Source organism: Lepidothrix coronata, unplaced genomic scaffold, assembly GCF_001604755.1.
Source record: "Lepidothrix coronata isolate B3197 unplaced genomic scaffold, Lepidothrix_coronata-1.0 Scaffold112, whole genome shotgun sequence".
Classification (NCBI taxonomy): domain Eukaryota; kingdom Metazoa; phylum Chordata; class Aves; order Passeriformes; family Pipridae; genus Lepidothrix; species Lepidothrix coronata.
The window spans coordinates 241,237-261,948 of record NW_016690292.1 but is presented as its reverse complement, the minus strand read 5'-3'; the positions used below and the strand labels follow the sequence as shown (position 1 = coordinate 261,948).

General features: G+C 42.5%; 1 protein-coding gene across 2 annotated transcripts; it reads left to right on the top strand.

The window, feature by feature from the left end:
* Nucleotides 1-436: 436 nt before the first annotated feature.
* Nucleotides 437-14,743, top strand: CMPK1 (cytidine/uridine monophosphate kinase 1). 2 transcript variants are annotated; one of them, XM_017824729.1, is made up of 6 exons: nt 437-649; nt 9,431-9,577; nt 10,437-10,589; nt 12,094-12,170; nt 12,260-12,356; nt 12,830-14,743. In XM_017824729.1, the coding sequence occupies exons 1-6, from the start codon at nt 575-577 to the stop codon at nt 12,869-12,871; spliced, it is 591 nt and encodes a 196-aa protein (XP_017680218.1). In that variant the 5' UTR covers nt 437-574; the 3' UTR covers nt 12,872-14,743. The 2 variants fall into 2 exon arrangements, with proteins under 2 accessions (XP_017680218.1, XP_017680219.1); XM_017824730.1 differs by lacking the exon at nt 437-649 and adding an exon at nt 3,157-3,215.
* Nucleotides 14,744-20,712: the final 5,969 nt, after the last annotated feature.

Sequence of the window (20,712 nt, the reverse complement as noted above, 5' to 3'; positions counted from 1 at the left end):
CGCTCCCCGCGGACCAATCAGAGCGCGCGACCCGCCCCCTCCACCCTCTCCGGACCAATCGGCGCGCGGCGGGCGGACCGCCCGCTCGGCCAATCCGAGCGCGCCCCGGGCAAACCAACCGCCAGCGCGCGCGCAGGGGGTTTAAAAATGCCCTTAGCGGGGCGGGCAGCGCGCAGGCGCAGTGCGGCGGCGTTGCCATGGCAGCGCGGGGTGCTGCCGGGTCCTTCCCAGACCGGCTGTGGCGGGCGAACCGCGAACCGGCACCCCCGGGGCGGGCGAGCCCTGAGCCGGCACTCCCGATCCTACTGCAGCGCCGCTCCGGTTTTGCCCGTTCCCAGCCGCTGTGCCGGTCCGTGAGCCCCGGCGGCGCCCACGTGTCCGTCCCGCCCCGCCCAGGACCCGGAAGCACTTTCCTGCCGCGGGGACAGCGCGGCGGTGGCTCCGCCACAGCCCCAGCCCCGGTCACGGCCCCGGCCCCCGCCCCCGCCGCTCCCCGCCCGCCGCACGGCCGCCGCACGGCCGCCGCCCCGCCGCCGCTGTCCTGCTGCTGCTCCGCCGCCGCCTCCTTCTCCTCATGAAGCCCGTCGTCGTCTTCGTCCTCGGCGGGCCCGGAGCGGGCAAGGGGACGCAGTGCGCTCGCATCGTGGAGGTGAGACGGGGGCACTGGTGGGGGCTCTGCGGGGCGGCCCCGGGGGGCTCTGGGAGGTGTCGGATCCCCCGCAGAGGGGTCCGTGACCCTCCTTGCGAGGGTCGCTTGGGGCAGCGTGTCCTCCTCCGAACCTGCCCTGCGGTCTGGTCTCTTGTGGAGCTGTCGTCCGTCCCCCGCCCCTTGGAGGCGATAAATAAACATAACTGACCCACATCTCCCCCTTAGCTGGTGAAGTGGTGGGGCAGCCCCCACTCCTGCCCCTATCAGGCCGCCTAGCCTTTATCCCTTCTCCTGCCTTTTCCCTCAGCCCCGCGGGATCCCACTCTGCCAGTGGGTCTGCCTGCGCTGGCTTCTGACTTGGGGACACCCATTTGGGGTTTTTGTGTCGACTTTGGGGACACCCGCTTAGGGTCTGGAGGCTGCCCCGCTGTGCCTTGGTGGAAGGGCGGGACAGCGGCCCTGGAGACATTCCCGGCTGCCCGGGGGAGCTGCCTTGCCAGGCCGGTCCTGCAGCCCATCCCGGGTGAGTGGCTCTGTTACACGTTGGCACGGCCACATAGGTGGCTCAGATGCTTAGACTGCCGGTGTCGTGGCCTGGAAGTGGATCTGAGGTGTCCCACGGCGATTGGGAACACGTTAGCTTCACATGTGTGGGATCAAGGTCCGTGTCTTCTGAAGCCCGTCCCATAAATGTAACAGTTGGCGCAGCAGGCATTGCAGGGTGTTGGCTTTCTGGCTCGGTGCCATCTCAGTAAGTTGTAGAACTAAAATGTTAAAAATAGAATGAAAATTTGGTTCTGTGACAGAGTACGGTAGAGGTCAAGGAATGTCCTGATCCCACAGATCTTGTTCCTGCTTTTCAAAGAGACTAAAACTGGCAGCATAATTTGACAAAGCTTTCAGTTATATTATCAGATTTTCAGTTTTCCAAATACATTTTTACAGCGCTCTGAGACAGAACAAGTATCTAAGAAGGAACGGTGAATGCTGCATGGTGTAGTGCTGCCCTTTTAAAAACCAAAAACCACAGGGGTAATTATACTGTATTCAGGTGGATAATTACGGAAGTAGTTAAGGCTGAACGCTTCCAAACATGTGTGTATGTTGGATTTGAAACAGCTCTTTGATTTTTTTTTTTCCATTTTTTTTTCTGAGCAGTTGTATGTATTTTTACTGATTAAAAGCCATGTAGGATCAAAGCTTATCCATACCCTCACTGAAAGAAATGTCTAAGAACTGTGGTGATGCCCTTGTTCCTGAAACTATTGGTGGGAAAGAATTCCAGAACTCCTGGAATGGACACGCTGTGTGTGTTGTCTGTTCTGGTGGTGCCCTGGCAGTGCTGTTACAGTTTATCCACGCTGCTGTTATATCCCAGACCTCAGTATTGTATAACTGAGTTATGTGAATTTGGCCCAGACTGAAAAATGCCGTTATGACTTTAGTTCTGCAGGATTTCAACCTCAAATTACAGACTCGCATTCAAACCAGCATATTCATTAAATTAAATTGTGGAATGAAAGGTTCGTGGTGCTCATAAAGCCTTTTTGGTAAGGTCAAATTCAGCCTCTGGCATGCAGCAAACAAATGAGCTTAAACTGTAGGGGAATCTTGTAGGCTGTCATTAATGGCTTTCACCAAACCATTAGTGTAGCCTCAGGGCTGAAGTACCTTGTGTGTGGCTGCTGGCCTCTGTTTAGAAGTATAAATGCCTTTGGCTGGATAGGCTGATATAATTGGATAAAGACCACTTTATTAGGAGGAGTTCAAATGAGCCATTGCTGCTCAAATTGTATTTGCAGCTAGAAAGGGAAGATGGAAAAGAAAAATTTTGCTTGTGCTGTATTTATTTTCTTCTCTTCTCTAAGCCTGGAAAGTGAAATCCAAATTATAATAGTGCAAATTTGCTTTAGTTCTGCTAATCCTGTTCACTGCATGGAAAGAAGTTTATGGAAGTCAGTGGGCTGACAGTGGAAAGCACTCGGACCTGTTGACTCCCATAGATAGCCGTCCTGCTTGCTCAGATAGCTCCGTGGGAGTCACTGGCTAAAACCTGGGGGAGAGAAGGTCTGAGGTAGCTTGAGGGAGAGTTGGACTGATGCAAAGCTGCTGGAAAACTTAGGAAAAGTGGACAGGAGCAGGGAAGTGTGGGTGAAACACAGCAGAAGTACTGAAGAGCAGTGGCTTTTTAAAGCACAAATCCTCGGCCTGGCCCCTGGCAGCCCCCAGAGAGCCCTGGTGCAGGCGGGCAAAGGGACCTAACGTAGTCAGTGCTGTATTTAGGTTGAAAGTGTGTTTTTATTTGCATTTTGAACCCTGTTGGCAGCTTGCCACAGAGAAAAGGGCCTGTAGCTGAGTCATAATAAACCTCATTCATCCTTGTTGTAAATGGACTGAATAATATTAGTTTGCATTTGGAATGACTCTGACCCAGTATCTTGCTGTAAATCTGAAGGTTGTGCTGAACAAAAAGTCAGTATGAGCTATAAATATGTCTTGGTTGCTATTCATACTGGAGATCTGGGACAGAGCACATCACATGTGGAAGAAGTCTCATTTGGCTGAGGTGAGATCCTGTATTATTTTAACATCAAACTATTTTTATTAAAAACCAAGGGTGTCTGTCTTTTGTAGAGTAAAGGTGTTACGTTACTTAGTACCTTGGAATGATTTCTCAAAGAAGTGTTGTAATTGTTTTGCTGACTACACTTTATGTTCCCAAAAAAGGGAGATGGGCATCCCGTGTTGGAGGTGAAATATGTATTTGTTAAGTACTAGCCTAAATCATGACTGCTCAGTATGTGTGTGCTGAAATCCCTGATTCTAGAGAAGGCATGTGTTCATGCCAAACTTGGACCCAAGTGGAGAAATGATTTGAGGGAAGAAGACATAATAACAAGCGGAAATGGGTATTGACACAGTGTAGGGAAGGGAACAGCAGGTAAGTGATTAGGATTCTTTATCTCCACAGATAAGGTTGGGTGAGACAGCTGAGCCAGGCTGGCTTTCCCCGACACAGAGGGAAGACTCGACTCTTGTATGTTCCACGAACGCACAGAATTGTCAGGGAAATGCAAATGCAGCAGAACTGCTGCTCCTCTGGAGCACTTCCTTCTATTTAGATAGGGATAAAGCAGCATTCCCTCTTAAGTTCTTATCCTCTCCCTTCCAGCTCTGCAGATTAACTCCTGAAACCTTCCGCAGCTCTGTTAGGTGGAGCTTGGCATCATCTGGGACTGTCGTGTAGCTGTCATGTGAGGCAGAATATTTGAGCGGGTAGTTGAGTGATGTCATTTGAATGCAGGTTCTTGCAATAACCTTCGTGCTTTCTACAGTGTATTTTCTGTGACTGTGAGATAGTTATGTGTGCATAGGACAAAATGAATGAGTCTTATCGCTGACTTCTGAACTTTGCTTATGAAATCACGGTGGTAAAGTCAAGGGGAAAAAAATACGTTTGTCAAATCTGCACAAAATACGCTTTCTTGTACTTGAATTTTAAATCCTTACAGCCTTTGCCTGAGATGCAAAGCTCTTTGGTTGGTGCAAAGAATAATAACTAAATCATTTGTTGTTATTTCAAGCAAGATTTGACTTGTATTTTTTGTCTTCTTTGTTTTAGCAAGGTGATCTGTAGGGATTTGGGGTATGCAAGACATCCCTTTATAAGTGCCTAAAATATAATTCACCTCCACCACAACCCTAGACTGTATATTTGTGGTTAAATCTAAATTAATTCCACAGGGTGGGATGCTGAGCCTTCTCCTTTTATAAGAGCATAAGTTAATATTCAAATAGAAAAAGCTGTTAAGTTGCTTTGGATATATGATAAGAAGATTTCCTAGGGTGAAGGAAACAATGCAAAGAACAACTCATTGTATCAGAAACACTCCTCTGAAAGTAGCAGAGGATTTAGGTTTTGCTGTCATGTAAATTGTCTTCTGGAAGTCTGCTGAGAGACGGCATTAACTTCCTTGAAATAAAAACTTTTTTTTAATTGTTTGCTTTAAACTCAACTTCTGAAAGCTCTTTCACGAGTGTCTGGTATTAGTATTCTTCTTAGCCTTTAGTTCTCATAGTTGTTTTTTGGAATAGGAATTTATATTTCTGAACTTTGGAGCTTTTTTCCTATTTTTTTTTTTTTTAAATATGGTGAGTGATAATTTAAATCTTCCCCCTGAAGATTTATCCCTGTATGCTTCCATTTTGCAGAACACTGGGTGTTGAATTTTGGACTTCCCCAAACATACTGGGTGCCTTTTATTGAGCTCAATCCTCCTGAAGCACTGGGGTGCCCTGTTTGCCCCCCTCTTCCCTGCAGGCACTGTCAGTGGGATCTCCTTTGTACATTTTGGTTTTGTTAATGTGGTTTTTTTGTTTGTTTTTCTTCCCCCAGAGGCAAGAAGATATTTCAAACTAAGAAAATGTCTTAAATTTTTTTTTTTATTTGGAATAAGCAGATGGAAGGTCTGCTACTGCATTATAATCTGTACCCCAAAGCTTTAATTCCCTGTTCTAATAGGAGAAGCAAAAGCTTTCTAGGTTAAAAAAAAAATATGAAGGTTGCAGGCTTCACACAGTTCTATTTTTATTTTAACTAGTTCTTGAATGGTGTATGTAGCCAAAACTTTGTTTTTTTTTATTAAGGTTTCCCAAGATATGACAGGTCAGCACTAGGGCAATAAAAGTTTGTATTTTATTTGTTTAAATCTTAAGCCCTGTGACTTTCATTTTCGAACTAACAACGATAAGCTAAGCTAAGAGTCAAGGTCAGAGGAGTAATTTGTGTTTCTCTTGCTTTTTCTTGGCTTCTGCTCACTTAAGGAAGTCTCAAGCTGTGTGTTTAGTGGAGAGATGTGCTGCTGGACCACACAGGGCTGAATCAGAAATAAACGCTGTGCCCCTTGAAAGGGGTCCGTGTCAGGAGTCCCCACGGCAGCTGCCGCTCACCACTGATCCTTTCTTGCTGCCTCGAGATTGCCGGGGCAGGCTCTGCCTGATTCCAGCCTGACACAGATATGACTCATGTGTTTTCACTTCTATTCATCTGTTTATTGCATTTACCGAAAACAAAGCATGTTCTGTCTGTGGAGTGGAAGTTGCAAATCCTGGCTGACAGGAGAAAGCTGGAAGGGCTGTGGGACGGGAGAGAAGGGCATCCCAGGGAGGCTGCGGTCTCGGGTTGTCATGTGGAGATGTGGAGCACACAGCCTGTGTGTCCCAGTTTGTCCTGCTGCCTGGGGACTGAGTGAACAGGCCACTGTGAGACAAACAAGTGAGCAGTGCCCTGCTCTGCTCTATCCAGTGCTGCTGAGTGCTGTTCTGAGGAACACCGCTGTGGTGGGATTGATGGAGACTTGAGCTTGCCTTCCCACTTCACTGGGATGGATTTATCTTTTTTTTTTTTACTTGTTATGTTTTATTTTTTTTATTTTTTAAAGCAAAGGTGGAAGATGTCTAGAGTGGTGCTGAAAGCAGAACTTTTTCATTCACAGTTGATTTTTGTATGTTTTGAATTATGGTTCTCCTAACATAAAAATAGTTTTAAAAATAATGAGAACTAGTGCAATAGCAACTTACTGATTTGATCTTTTTTTTTCCTTCTTCTAGAACACCATGCCAGTCTGCTAGCATAGCAGAAGACATTATCTCTGAAACATTTCAGAATAGTTAATTCCATATTTTCTTTTTTCTTCTCTGTAATCTCAAAATCTGTCCAGATTTTAGGTGCTTGGCGTCTGAGTATTTGGAAATTTTTTTTAACCTAGTTTCTCTTCAAGTCTTCCTTTCAGTCTGACATAATGCATCCTGCAAGAACTGGAGAAACTGCTTTTTCATTGTTCAGCAACCACAGTCCTGCTCCCTTTTTGATTGCAGAGGAGAAGGATTAGGCAGTAGTGGCAACAAGTCACGTTCTGGGGATTGCACCAAGATGGACTTGGCACTGCTGGAAAGTCCTGCTGGCACAAGGCAAACCTTGTCAAGATACAAAAGTGTTTTGACCCTTGCAGTCACATCACAGCCCCTTCTGCGAGCTCTTGGGGTTGTGATGATTTGCCCCAATTCAGGACTCTTGCTGAGGGTTTATCTCACCTAAGATGAAAGAAAACTTTGTGCCCTGAATGCCTTGATTAAAACTGGCAAGAGTAGCTCGAGTGCCACATCTCTGAAGCCTTCTGTGTGTGAGCAGCAGCCAAGCCGTTCTCCCTGCTTGTTTGCATTGTTTAAACCGACATGTTTTCCTTGGCTCTTGGCTCAGTACAGTTAACAAATACATGTTTTGCCCCTGAAGGAGAGGTTTGTTTTTCTTATTGCCTGGTTAAGCCATTCTGAAGGTTACTCTTGAATACAATTTATTGTTATCTAAAACAAGTCTATTTGTACAACAGCACTTTAAAACACTTCTGTCTTTTCCTTCCCAGTTTGGCTGTTAAAAACTACTTTAGTTTGCTTTGCAAAAGACAGAGAATTCCAAAAATTGTCTGACTCAATTTTGTTTTCATGCATGAAAAGGGAAATGCCAAGGAAAATTAAATGGTTTGGTAATCCTCTAAAACTGAAGGGATTATATTTTCCTCCTGTTTTCTCCTTTGTAGAAATTTGATGTTAAAAAAATCACTGTTCTTTAACTTCAGCAAGAAGAACTAGATGTTAATTTAGTTCTTCAGCAGAGTAATGTTTCGTGCTTATAAGGAAAGATTTATTCTGGTTTATGGCTTCTGTAGGTCATAGTTAATATTTAGATTTGCAATTAAGTAGGCATATCCAAATGCAATGCACATTAAAGCAGGAGTACAGTGAGCTTACAGAGAATGTCTGGAACAGTGAAGCTTTTTCTTCACAGTTATTTACAGTAAAATCTTGCTTCTTTTTTTTGCCAACTGTGTACAGTTTTGGAGATTTAGGTAATTATATCCCTTCTTAAATTATGACTATGGCAGAACTAACTTGCCATGCTTTTGTGGGTGAAATTGGAAAGCAACTGAAATGTTTTAGAGTCACTTAGTGGGTTGTGTAATATTTCTGTTGTACCTAGTCCAGTAGCCAAGCTTTTAGTCCCAAGTTCACAGCCTCACGAAGTGTATAGTCACATTATTATGCCTCTCAGACACCTTGTTTGAAATTTGCTTTTGGATGTTGCTGCAGCCAAACTGCTAACCCTGAAGTTTTTTGCTGTTGCTTTTGTTTTGTGTAAAAACTTTAAGATGAGAATGTGTATGTGTGCTCTTGGATATCCAGCTAGCTTGGGTAATAACTAAGGAGATGTCCTTATTGCCTGTTTTTATGGACTATACTTGGTCGAGGAGCATAGTACATGTGGTCAGTTTTCTTGTGGTGTTAAATGAGCTGAGAAAAATTATAGTTTTGTGCTCTGAAATCTCCTTTATAACAATGTCTTTCTCTTTGGTAGGAATATATTTTTATGCTTGCACTAGGTGTCTATTTACAATGATAAATGTCTGAGAAATTCAAGTGTAATAAATACTTTTCATTGGTATTTTGTATTAGTGACCTTTTTTAGCTGTAGTTTGAGGTGAAAGAGAAGAGCAATGGTGTGTGCTGTTTTCCTGCATGCTGCCATCAGATTGATGATCTGAACCTGATCTCTCTGCTCTTTTTGTTTACTGTACACGGCTGACAGAGGGTGGCACCAGTGTAGCTGTTTTACCTTCATCTGCCACGTCATCCTTAGGAAGAAGGCACTATCCTCTTCAAGGGCTGCCCTGAGTTTGTCATGTTCATCCCAGGAAAGGAAGTAGCAGGGGCAGGCGTGGAGGAGTGGGTTTGGAGGAGTGCAGGAGGTCCTTTTGTGCAGCTGCTGTGTTATAGGTGATTGCACCAAGGTGGAGGCGGAAGTTGGTGCCAGAGCCACCACAGGAACATAAGGATTTCTGACTTATGCTTGGGATATTACTCCAGCTCCAAAGGACCTGGAATCACCTCATCTGCTTTTCTTTAAGTAGGTAGTTAGAGAAAATTATTGTCTTGTCTTGTTTCCAAAGATAACAAGGTTGCCTTTGAAAGCTATACACAAATACCTGACCAAAGCCCTCTTGAGCATTTTACTCAGAGATGTCCAGTTCTGGGCCCTTCACTCCAGGAAAGACATTGAGGTGCTGGAGCATGTCCAGAGAAGGGCAACAAAGCTGGTGAATGGTTTAGAGAGTAAGTCCTATGGGGAGCAGCTGAGAGAGCTGGTGGGGCCTTTAACCTGGAGAAAAGGAGGCTCAGGGGAGACCTTGTCACTCTCTCTACAATTATCTGAAAGGAGGTTGTACCAAGGTGGGGATCGACCTCTTTTCACAAGCAACTGGCAACAGGACATGAGGAAATGGCCTCAAGCTGCACCAAGGGAGGTTCAGGTTGGACATCAGGAAGAATTTCATCACTAAAATGGGTGTCAGGCATTGGAACAGGCTGCCCAGGGAAGTGGTGGAGTCGCCATCCGTGGAAGTGTTTAAGAAATGCCTGTTTGTGGCACCTAGTGCTGTGGTTTAGTTGGCATGATGGTGTTTGGTCAAAGGTTGGACTTGATGATCTTGGAGGTCTTTTCCAGCTTTAATGATTCTATGATTCTCTGGCTGCGCTTTCCATGCGTGGTGTGCTATATTGTCAGACTGCTCACTGAAGAGCGAATAGATCCATCACCAGCATGATGCTGTTCCTTGTGTTTTTCTGTTGCAATGCAAAGATAAATAGGGTTGACACTGTTGCCTGATGTTAACCTTGCACATATCCGAACTGAAGGGATCCTGTGCCTGTTTGTTTTGCATGTTCCAGAAATACGGCTACACGCACCTTTCTGCCGGTGACCTCCTCCGGGATGAGCGGAAAAGGCCGGGCTCACAGTATGGAGAACTCATTGAGAACTACATTAAGGAGGGGGAAATTGTACCAGTTGAAATAACGATCAGCTTGCTGAAGAGGGTAAGGAAAGGGCTATTTCCTTGCAGGGTCACTCCTGCAGGCTAAGCAACAAAGCAGTGGCTGTGTTCTGATAGAGCTGCCTTTCCTCCAGCGCTGTGAGTTGGCAGACACGTAGGTGCTTCTCTCAGCAACCATTTGTGTTTCTTTCCGACTGCTGGAGAGGTAATGTCCTCTGATACCTGGGGATCTGTGAGAAGGGATTATTTTTATTTTATTTTATTTTTTAGTAGCTCTAGGGAAATCAGTGAAACTGTATTTTTTTTATTTCCCTGCATTAGCTGTTGACCCTCTTGGTCTGCTCGGTCATATTTGATTGGAGGGTAGAGGCCTTAAAGGCACTAAGATTTGTAAATTTTATCAAAATAGATAGTCAGGTGAAGGAGAAGAGCATCTCCTGATGTTCTTGTGGAAAGGTAAGCTCCAGCCTTTATCCTTATTACATGTCCATGAAAACAATGAGAGTACCTCCTTTAAGACAGAAAAGGCTTCTGTTATTCATGGCACTACATTTTTCTGGAGCTTTTCTGCTGGAATTAATTCTAGATCAGGAATGTTTTGATGTCTTACTGTGTAACAACGCTTTCCAGTATCTTGTGGAAAGTCAACTTTAAAGCTGGGATTTGTGTTAAGAGATTTTGAGCTTTATGAACCAATTAATTCAGTGTGAACAATAGCTACGTTGGTGCATCAGTGACTAATTAGCACACATTGAAGGTGAAACAAAAATACATTTTGTAAATCTGCAATAATCCCAAGATAAATGCTTTTCAACTTACCATGTCAACATTTGGGGGTAAATTAATAAGTAGATAAATCAGTGTATGTGTGGGAGACTGTGAATTGAATTATCTTTTATCAGGCTATGGATCAAACAATGGCTGCCAATTCCCAGAAGAACAAGTTTTTGATTGATGGATTTCCCAGGAATGAAGATAATCTTCAAGGCTGGAATAAGACTATGGATGGAAAGGCGGATGTTTCCTTTGTTCTCTTTTTTGATTGTGACAATGAGGTAAAGAAGTGTGTCATTCTGTAACTTCCTTTCTTGCAATATTGTGAGAATCATTCAAGAAGAAAATAAAACTCTGTCAGGTAGAATGGGCTAGTTTAAGAGTAGAAAGAAAACTTGGCCTGTGATTTTGAAGGATTTTTTGGCAACTTGTTTATACAGATGAAAAGCTGCATGTTTATTGAAACAGGCAGCTGATGACTCTTGGTCTAATCATATGTGAATAAATTATTTTGAAGAAGTACTTCAGGTAATTGCATTCTTAAAGAAAATTTATCAAAACTTTAAGTATGTTTTACAAAATTATTTGGTTACTTTTCAGAAATATTACTCTGCTTACTCTTAGTAATTTGTTGTTTAGTCCAAAATGAACTCGATACAATGTCTGCTTTAATTCTGAAGTGCAGCAGCAATCTTTATTTTCATAGTAACTAGCTGTGCTATAGGATAGCAGTAATCAATGTTCTATTCAGCAAGTCATTAGATTACAAGGGCATTTTGACAGTGATGCATTATATTCATTTAACAAGTGCCATGATATGCTGTCTCTTTAATATGTCAGTGCCCTTGAGGCGTAACATAAAACTGATATAAGAATCCCAGCACCTTAAACTGACTTTTTTTCCTTTTATCCTTTTCCCCAACTTCCTGAGGTTTTGTTGCATTTTTATTTTAACTTACTTGCATCTATTTTTTAATCTGAACACATAAAGGATTTTTTTTTTCTATTCGAAATCTTAAATAAGATTAATTTTTTCAATTGGTGAGGAGTTAATTTGGGATTCTGATTTTTTTTTTTTTTTGCTAGATCTAAAAATAGACAGTGCCTACATGATCTTCTTGGTTTGCTTTTTTTTTTTACTATGATTGCATTCTGTAAGAAAAAGTTATTTTTAACCATTGTCCTCTTGCATCAGTAGGATAAATGTATTCATGAGGTGGCCATGTGTCAGCTTTGCTTATTTAACTTTAGGTTTAAAAACGTAGTCCATTGGGAAGCTTTTAACTATGGTTAGTTCCTTCTTCATTTTTTTACTTATCTTTTGAAGTCTTTGTTATAGTCATGTCAAGTAAGAACATTTTACCTGACAATAACTTAGTTTTGTCAGTTTGCCTTACAAACAGTGACTTTCAGGCAGGCATATATTAGTAATCTCATTTGACATGCTGCTTTTCAGAAAGCCTGAACACTCCCTTGAAAATCTAGTGATTTTCTTCTTTAAATGTCTTAGGTTGGAGACCCAGTCAAACCACAAAGCTTGATGTTACTTTTACTTCCTCTGACCCCAAACCCATTTTAACAAACTGATGAAGTGTAAAGCTACCATCCTTTTCCTCTGGAAGAATCTAACTTTCCCTGTGAGTTCTGATTACCTCCACCAGATCTGGACAGTATTTTGTTTCTCAGGCCTATTTAGATGTTCAGGGTCTTTGTTTTGTTCCTGCTTTCGAGGTGGCACTTTGTGTTCTTGGTTTTAATCATCCTTTTTGATGTTTTTTCTTGTAGATCTGCGTTGGCCGCTGTCTTGAAAGAGGCAAGAGCAGTGGTAGGAGTGATGATAATCGGGAGAGCCTGGAAAAGAGGTACTGTCTTCAAAACTTTTCAGTTCCCTTCTGTTTATATTTTACTATGTAATGTGTTTTTGTTTTTTCTTCCCTGTGCTTTCTCCTAGAATTCATACATACCTGCAGTCCACTAAGCCTATCATAGATTTGTATGAGAGAATGGGAAAAGTCAGAAAAGTGGATGCCTCTAAATCTGTTGATGAAGTAAGTGTATAAGCCAAAAAACTGTGGGGATGGCAGTGGCAGGGTACATATTTTTGGCACTCTTCTGAGATGTGTCTATGTGTGATTAGTGTGCTAATTAAGCACTGATGTGTATTACCGAGGGAGGTTGTGGAACTCTCGTTTTGACTCTGGAAGAACCGAATGAGATGTGAATAACTTTAGGAAATTGATTAGTTCTGCTTGAACATGAGCTCAACTAAACATATTTTCAATGTTTCTGTGTTTAAGTGCCTTGCCTTTTTCATTTTCATGAGCTTTTGCTCTTCTGAAGTAGTGTTGCTCTTCTGTCTGTTTGCCAGAATTGATGCCAATTTCACTGTTAAAGAATTACTGTGAATGTTCTAAAAAACCCTGTATATTTTTAAAAAGCTGTCAAATACTATTTACGTTGGTTTGACTTGAAGTAACTGTTTAACACTTCATAAAATTAATATTCTTCTTTATCTTTTTAGGTGTTTGAAAAAGTTGTACAAATTTTCGACAAAGAAGGCTAATTCCCTGCTTGAAACTTCATTTAAACTTGTGCTTGAATCTTGCTTGAATAGCTGCTACTGCAGTCCACTCTTTGTAATTATTTTAAAAGATTTTTTAATTTTTTTTTCACATATCTAATGATGATTGTAAAAGCAGTTAATTAGAAATTGATCTGTTTCTTTAAATAGGCAATCATTTCTTGTGGCTATAGTATACAAATTTCAGGGTTCTCTGTTAGTAGCAGTCCAGTTACTCACATGGCAGAATCACAGTTAATACATCTCTCTGAAGAAACTATTTATTCTGTCACAGTTCTGTGCCTGTCATGGGCAGGCAGCCCTTTTTATTCCTTACTGCCATACACCTATTTTTTTTTTTTTTTTTTAACGATTAACTGAACAGCAGCATTAAGCAATGAAGGACCCATGTGCCCTTGTTTGTTTTTTGGATGCTTGGACCAAATTTAGCAAGTTTTTTTGTTGTTTTTTTTTTTTTCAAAATATAATTTTGTCAAAAAGTCACTGATGTCCCCAAACACGAATTCTGGAAGTCAAGCTACAGTTAGTATGAGAATCTGTTTTAGCAGTTCTCAAAGAACTGCTTTAAATATGCTTTTCAGGAATAGACATACAAAATACTTCATGGAAAGTGGTGCTTTCTTATGACTCTGGATGTAAACTGTCTCCTAAGTTCTTGAGTACCTGGATGACTTGGCTCTGGGATTTACCTTGTTTTCATTTGTGAAAGATTAAGAAAGTCAATTTAATATTTCAGTGCTCATTTATTTTAAATTCTGGTTATATTCTTAATTACAGCATGGTCTTCACAAGATGGCAAAGCTCTTAAATAGTGTAGTAAAAGCAAAATCTTCTAACAGTTCTGTCTTAGGTAACAAGTGGAAGGGATTTTTCTTTATTATTGCTGAAATACTGTGTTACCAAATGCTTTAAGGTTTGTTACCTGGGGAAATATTTTTATGGTTAAACCAGTGAATTTGTTTCCCTAAAAATGTATAATTTTAATAGCTGTTTGTTTGAGAAGTTTGTAAATTATTGCACTTTTGTTACAATGTGGTCAGCTGAGGGGAAGATAACTGCAGAAAATGTTTCATTCCCTTAAACAGATTGAGTCCTGCTTCACCATGTTCTCTTGGAGTAGCCAAGTACAGTCAACAGCAAGCTGGGATAAGCAGAGAACTAATTGAAACAAACTGGTTTAAATGTTTGCACAGATGTGGTGCAATTTTGTCTTTTGTTTAACCTTCTGTCTCCCCTGTATAGCATGCATAGGTCTGTGGGGGCCCACCCATGCATTCCTTGCATGCCCTGAGCTTCCACTGAAGGCTTGAAGGATGAGAGTTTTAACTAATTTTAGTGATAGAGTGGTTCTTCCTACATTAACTGACGCTGTAATTGGTTTGTGATATGCTAATTACACGGAACTGCAATTTGGAAATCTTGACGTTCAGCTTTTCTCTAGTGATGACTTTGTCCATTTAGGAAAAGGTTTAAATTATGCCTGGCTTCTAATTAGAATCAGATGTGTTGGTCCTCATCCTGCAGTCAGATCTGTGCAGGCAGATTTGTATTTGCAGGAATTCTCATCTCGCTGAGGTTGTTGAGGCTGCTGGTCTGGGGATGAGATGGGTACAGAAACAAAGGGTAAAAACTACAGTAGCTTTTCCAGTCTGGTAGGAGTTCAGACAATGGACTGGGCACAAATAGCTGTTTACTACTGCAGAATATATGGACCATGACTACTTTTGTGAGTGTGGGAGGCTGATGCTTTCACTGCGAGTTTCCCCTTAAAAAAAAAAAAAGAAAACATGGTATTTAGTTCTTACTATATAAGTATACTGACATAGGATAGGATCCAGCAAAACTGCATGTTTTGATATGAAGGTTAGAATCAGGGTTTTTCAAAAAATATTTCAAACAGGATTCTTTAATCCAGTTAGATTTAATTATCTTTTGTTTCTAAGTTATTGGTTTTTACGAGTTCTGTTCAGAATAGAATATCCATTTTCTCTCATCCTACACTTTTCTGTGTATTTAAGTGCTGAAACAAAAATAACTTTTGGAGCAAGTTTTAGAAAAAAAACCCCAATGTTTTGGCAGTATTGAATTTGGAGTGGATTGTAATGTGTCTGTGCAAGGACTAGATTTTTTGTCATTTTATTTATTAAAGATGCCATTAAATGTGTTACCACTTCTTCCAAGTTGGACTTATGATTGAAATAAAGATTAAAGGCAATATGCCAATGTGTTGTGTCCATTTAGCAGCAAAACTGTATAAAGAATTTGAGGAGATCCAATAAACTCTCTTCTGTGGCTTAATGAGTGCTTGGATACCTGTCACAAGGGATATTTTTCATATATATCTGTCTATATAAAGTGAGTTTTTATTAGCATTACCTACTTCACGTGGCTGCATACACACAGGTATGTGTATAAAAGTTATAAAAGCTCAGTTTTCACAATAAAAACTGAAGTCCCTGAAGACCCTGTTAGGCAGAGGATAAGACCAGGCAATTGCCTGGGGAATTGGTACCTTTTCTTGGTTATGTAGGGTTATCAGATAACTCTATTTGTATAGTTGTGCAGTGGTAATTCCTTTGGCACATCTGTGAAAGAAAAGGGGCTAGAAGTGGTCTAGGAAACACAAACCTGTTGTGCAGCTGCTGTGGGAGACACTTTTTGTCTTGGTTTCTCGTGCTTCCTTGCCCAGTCACCAGCTGATCTGAATGCCATTCTGCTGCTTTGCATCACATGCCTATGTGCTGTACTCCAGACTGTGTTCTTAAAGGAGATTGGCACAGCATGATATTCTTTATACAAGAAACTGAGAGGGTGCCAGGCTTATTTTAAAGTAACCCATTTTGTGTAAAGGTTTGTCACAGAATGGATTGTTTTGTCACGCGTAGATTCCCAGTAAACAACACGTTGGACTTGGAATTGTAGAATAATTTATGTTGGAAAAGACTTCTAAGGTCATGGAATCCAATCCTTCCAACTTGAAACCTTACTCTGGGAAGATTTGCAGAGCTGGCCTGAAAGGGGTGGGTAAAGGAGGGGATTTTCCAGCAGTGGTAGGTATCTTTCTGCTGGTAAAACCTCACAGACCAAACTCTTGCTGGAACCTCACCCTGAGGTTGTAGCATGTCCTCAGGGACTGACTGACAGGGAGGGGCAAAGCTCCCCATCAAATTAGCACCTTCTGGACAGGCATTTTCTGTTAAGTGTCCCACTGTGGGAGTGGGGGCAGGCAGAGAAGACCATAAACATGCAGTTGAGGATTGCCTCAGTGTAAGATACTCCCCACTAGCAACATTTGTCCTTAATAAGAAGAGCTGGCTCATGAGGGTGTTCCAAGGTCTTGTGGAAAATTCTGTGTCTTACAACAGTGGGGACATCTATGTGCTGCTGCCCAGGCTGAACTGGGGAGAAGGGGAGAGTTAAATGGAAAAAAACCCTCAGTTCAGACCGGAGCTGCCAACTGTCGTTACCGGTTGGCAGTTTGTAGCTGCCAGCATTTAGGAAAGTTGCAGCTTAGGGGATTACTTTTCTGCTTAGTTCGAGGTTCAATACCAGTTCGGTCCCTGTTGTGACACAGATGTCTCTGAAGGCTGCGATCTGTGACGGCTCCCCTGGCCTTGTGCTCGGGTGGGGAGGGCAACACTTGGCTCCTGGGCACAATCAGGTTATTTCTTCAAGATGTGGTACAGCAGGACTTGGAGACCTGGGGCTGTGCCCTTGCCACAGCCCAAAGATCCCAGGGGTTAACGGCTGATAGTGGGAACTGCAAGACAATGTGAAGAGGATTCAGCTGATCAGGTAACAAAGGAGACAGTAACAGAAATACTAATACTTGGTTTCATATAGCAGCAGTGCACACACTCTTTTGATCTGCAGAGGTTTATAAACCTTCCAGTGGAGATAGGGGAGCATGGATGAATTTAATCTTGCAGCTCTCTGCTGTTTTTCATGGATTGCTTAGTTTAAGATGGTGGTTTTCAGTCTGTGGTCTGTCGAGTATTTCTGTTGGTAACAATAGGCGTCTTTATTGAGTCTTCTAATCTGCTCAGCTGAAGTATGCTCTATCCTCTTTGCTTTCTGCCTTTTAATGCCTTTTCTTTACGTTTGTGAATTGCAGATGTTCTTTGGGATAGGGAAGGGACTGTGCTTACCAATTTCTCTGTGCTGTGCAAAATAAAGAAAATCTTTAAACCTTCAGCTGGAGCAACCTGAACCTATTTCTGACATGAACTTGGCACATAAGCTGTTACAAACCCAACATTGCACATTGCTTTTTTTTTTTTTCCCCAGCTACAGAAAATCTGTGTAGTACCTCTGCTCTTTTCTCCTGTGAGTCAGATCAGCTGTGTCTGTCATGCTTCAGCACAGTGCTTAACAGTGGTTGCATGAAGAAACCTCTTCAATCACTAGTGTTAAACCAGCAGTGACCAGTTATGCTTCAATGGAGGCAAGTGAGATGGTTGAGGAGGAGAGGGAAGATGCTTAGAGAAGCTCAGTCAATTCTGCTTCACTAGTCAGACTTCAGCTTTAGGTACGTACCTGTTCTGCACAGCAGTGATGCTTGTGGAGTCCAGCTGTTTCATGATTGTGCTGTATGGAAATTAAGGCAAATGCACTCCCTGCCTACAAGTTTCCTGTCTCCCCTCATCGACTGCCCCCTTGAATTCCAAGGGTGAAGACAGGAATTTTTCTTTGGGATAATGCCATAGAAACTGAACTGGGCAGGAAGAAGGCAACTTGAACCTTGCTTGTGAAGCATGAGAAGCACAGTGTACTTCACTGTGGGCAGCAGTGCCAGGCTATTTTGTCATCCTGGCTTATAACTGCATTCAGACAGCAAAAGCAGAATTTTTCTCTTTCCCCTCAAATGTTTGGCAGAATGCTCGCTTTTGTCTAAAATGCTTCTTAAGCACTGTGTGAACCATTCAGTCCTAAACCAAATACCAGTTTGAGTTGTGCTTTTTCTTTCTAATTTACAAATAGGAGGGTTTGGTTTAGTTTGTAATAGCTGCTGCAGCGAGACTACTCTTGGAAAATACAAGGCGCTGTCCCAAAAGATATTATCTGCTTTGTTCTGGAGGGCTTCTTAGCACAATGCTGTTTCTGTGTGGTAAGAAATGGCAAAGATTGCTGTCAACTACCAAAGTGTAATGGGATGGGGATGGTACATGGAAAGGGTATCTTGGACAACTTCTGTTCTCAGCATGCACTTTTATTTAGAGTCATGAGATAAGAGAGATTTTGGGATGGAATTAGATGAAGTCTTAGGAGTGATGCTTAATCTATTCTGGAGGTCTTCAAGGACTATCAGGATCTATTGGGGTGTATGGAGCATGTAGTGTGTGGTGGTCCTCTCTCCTGACTAAGCATAGGGCTATCTCTTTAGGTTCCTGTTCAGGGCTTTGCTACTGTTGTCTTCTTAAACCAGAGCCAGCTGAAGTTCCCAGCTATGGTCACCAAGTATCCTGAGATCTGTATTATGTTCTAACTCAAATTTCTCCGTTCTTGTCTGAATACCCTCTCTAGTTTCATTTGGATATGAGGGAAATCATCAGTGCCTTTATTTCAAGGGGAGGACTGGCTCAGTTCAAAGTTGAGCTGCTGCCCCACCTCGTACTCCACACGCAAGCTTCTGTGAGAGGGAGATGGTTTCTGTGAGTTTTAGTGGCTTCCTTCCTTCCATTTTCCCTTCCAGGCCATGCATCCCAGATGCACAAGATTTCCCAAGGTATAGTAGTATCTCCATACCCCAAGAGGGGAGGTGATAGCTGGACCATGGAAGAAGCCCTTGGGCATAGAAGACAACAATGGCACAAAAAGTCATGGATGCATTTTTCAAATGAAAGTATAATCAGGAGCCACATTTTTGCTGGGTAATCAAAATGTTTGTGGAAAACAGAAACAGGGATGATTTCACCATGTTCTTTGTAATTTAAAAATTTCTGTGGAAATAAAGAGCATTTGACCGCTTCCCTGCAACGGCAAGCGTGGGGTTGTAAGAGCTGTTCCTGAAGCAAGCATAGCTTTTGGCTTGCTATGTGTGACTCCTTGTGAAGCTTCCCTGGGCTCTTGGATGCTGCTCTTGCCAGCGAGAGCAGATTGCTTCCAGCAATAAACATCCCACAAAATTATGTATGTTCTTTAAGAAAAGCACCAAGATTTTCTGCTAATTGCAAAAACACATAATGGATGCCTTCAGCATCTGTTATTTATTCTCCAACCAGCTTTCATCCAAAAGTAACCTTTAAACAAACAGTAAGATTGAGGGGTTTAACTGTTCCAATGTGTCACACATGTCTAAACCCTCCAGTTTAACGGTGTTTGAAACGCGTGCTTAGAGTTGACTTCTAGAGAGCAGCAGAAGCATATCTCTAGCTCGGAGACCTTCACAACCTGGAGAAGGTGATGGTCGGTGCCTGGATGTCTCTGGTGTTTACCTGTGGTCTTTTTTGGGAGCCAAAGACCGGCAGAGAGGATTTTGCTCACACGGCAGTTGCTTCGATCCGCCACAAGGAGGGGTGCAAGGTTCGCGGAGAGCAGGATGCAGCTTGGAAGTGGCGTTCGTGGGATGTACAGTATTTCTCGTGTCTTGAAAGACCTGATTTTTAGTTAAAAAGCCTGATTGTTTTTAACGGTGTAATTTTTTTTTTTTTAAAAATCCACATAAAGGAATAGATATTTTTGGACGAGTTTTTTGTTGCACTGAGATCTGCAATGCTGGTAACTTGGCAACAGTAAATGTCATGCCTTTTTTTTTTTTGGTCAGTTTATTTAATTGTATCTAATGAGAACAACTGGATGGGGCCAACTTAAGTATCGTGGCTGTTCTGTGCCACTACATTCGTGATAGGTTTGCCATTCCCAGCATGAACCAACTAGGCAATTTTCCGAGATTGACTTTTGACTTGAGAGCTTTTCACTAGTGAAGGAGTTTCATACCTGGTACCATGGCAGAATTCCTGGTGTCTCAGAAGTGAGATCTGCCCGGGGCTGGCAGGGGGAGGATTAGGAGTGAAGCTGCTGGAAAAAGCTGAGTGGTAAGCACCCGATTGCCTTTCACAGGGGGAATTGTATCCACTTCCCTTTCACAGGGAAATTTTACAGAGGGAAAGCACTGTAGCTACACAGGCAAAACCTTAATTGCTTTTTCTGTTGATTGATGTTTTTTGGCAAAATCTTCTAGTTGCCTTTCCATCCTATTATTCTTTCCAAATAACTCTGATGGGAAAGCATGGAGTAGTATGCTCCTTCGAGCACAGCTGTGCAGATTCTACCTGAGTATCCTTCAGCAAAAACAGCCCCATGCTTCCCAGAAAGGACCTCAGGGTAGGGGAATGGGAAGAGACAGAATGGAGTTGGCATCTTGGCTGGTGGAGGTCAGAGAAGGGAACTTTCGAAGTGCCAGCAGGGTTACACCAACAAAACTTTGTGCTGGGGCATGGCCAGTAATTCTGAACATGGGGCATGAGTAGGACTGGTACCAGCAGCCACCCCCTGTGTAGGCTCAGCATCTCCTGCTATTCCAGTGACATCTGGGTCTTGTGACACCTCCCAGACAGACAGGAGAGCAGCACTGTTGGGGGCTGAGCATTAATGACTTTGTAGCCCCCTTGCAGCATCTACTCCTCTGTGCTTAGATGTGTTCCTGCTTTCTAAAGCAACTTGTATTACAGATGGGGAGATCAGTGTACAAAGGGACTCTCAAACTCAGCAGAAGCACATCCTACGTGACTGGCAAAAGGAGAAATAGCCTTTGCAAAGAGCAACTGCTCAAATTTGACCAAACTGGCTCCTACTCACTGCAGTTAACAGGACAAGGTCTCAGG

Coding starts and splice junctions, on each gene's coding strand:
- CMPK1 (XM_017824729.1), top strand. CDS start 575: ATGAAGCCCGTCGTCGTCTTCGTCCTCGGCGGGCCCGGAGCGGGCAAG. Junction 650..9,430: donor AGTGCGCTCGCATCGTGGAG/GTGAGACGGGGG, acceptor TGCATGTTCCAG/AAATACGGCTACACGCACCT. Junction 9,578..10,436: donor CGATCAGCTTGCTGAAGAGG/GTAAGGAAAGGG, acceptor ATCTTTTATCAG/GCTATGGATCAAACAATGGC.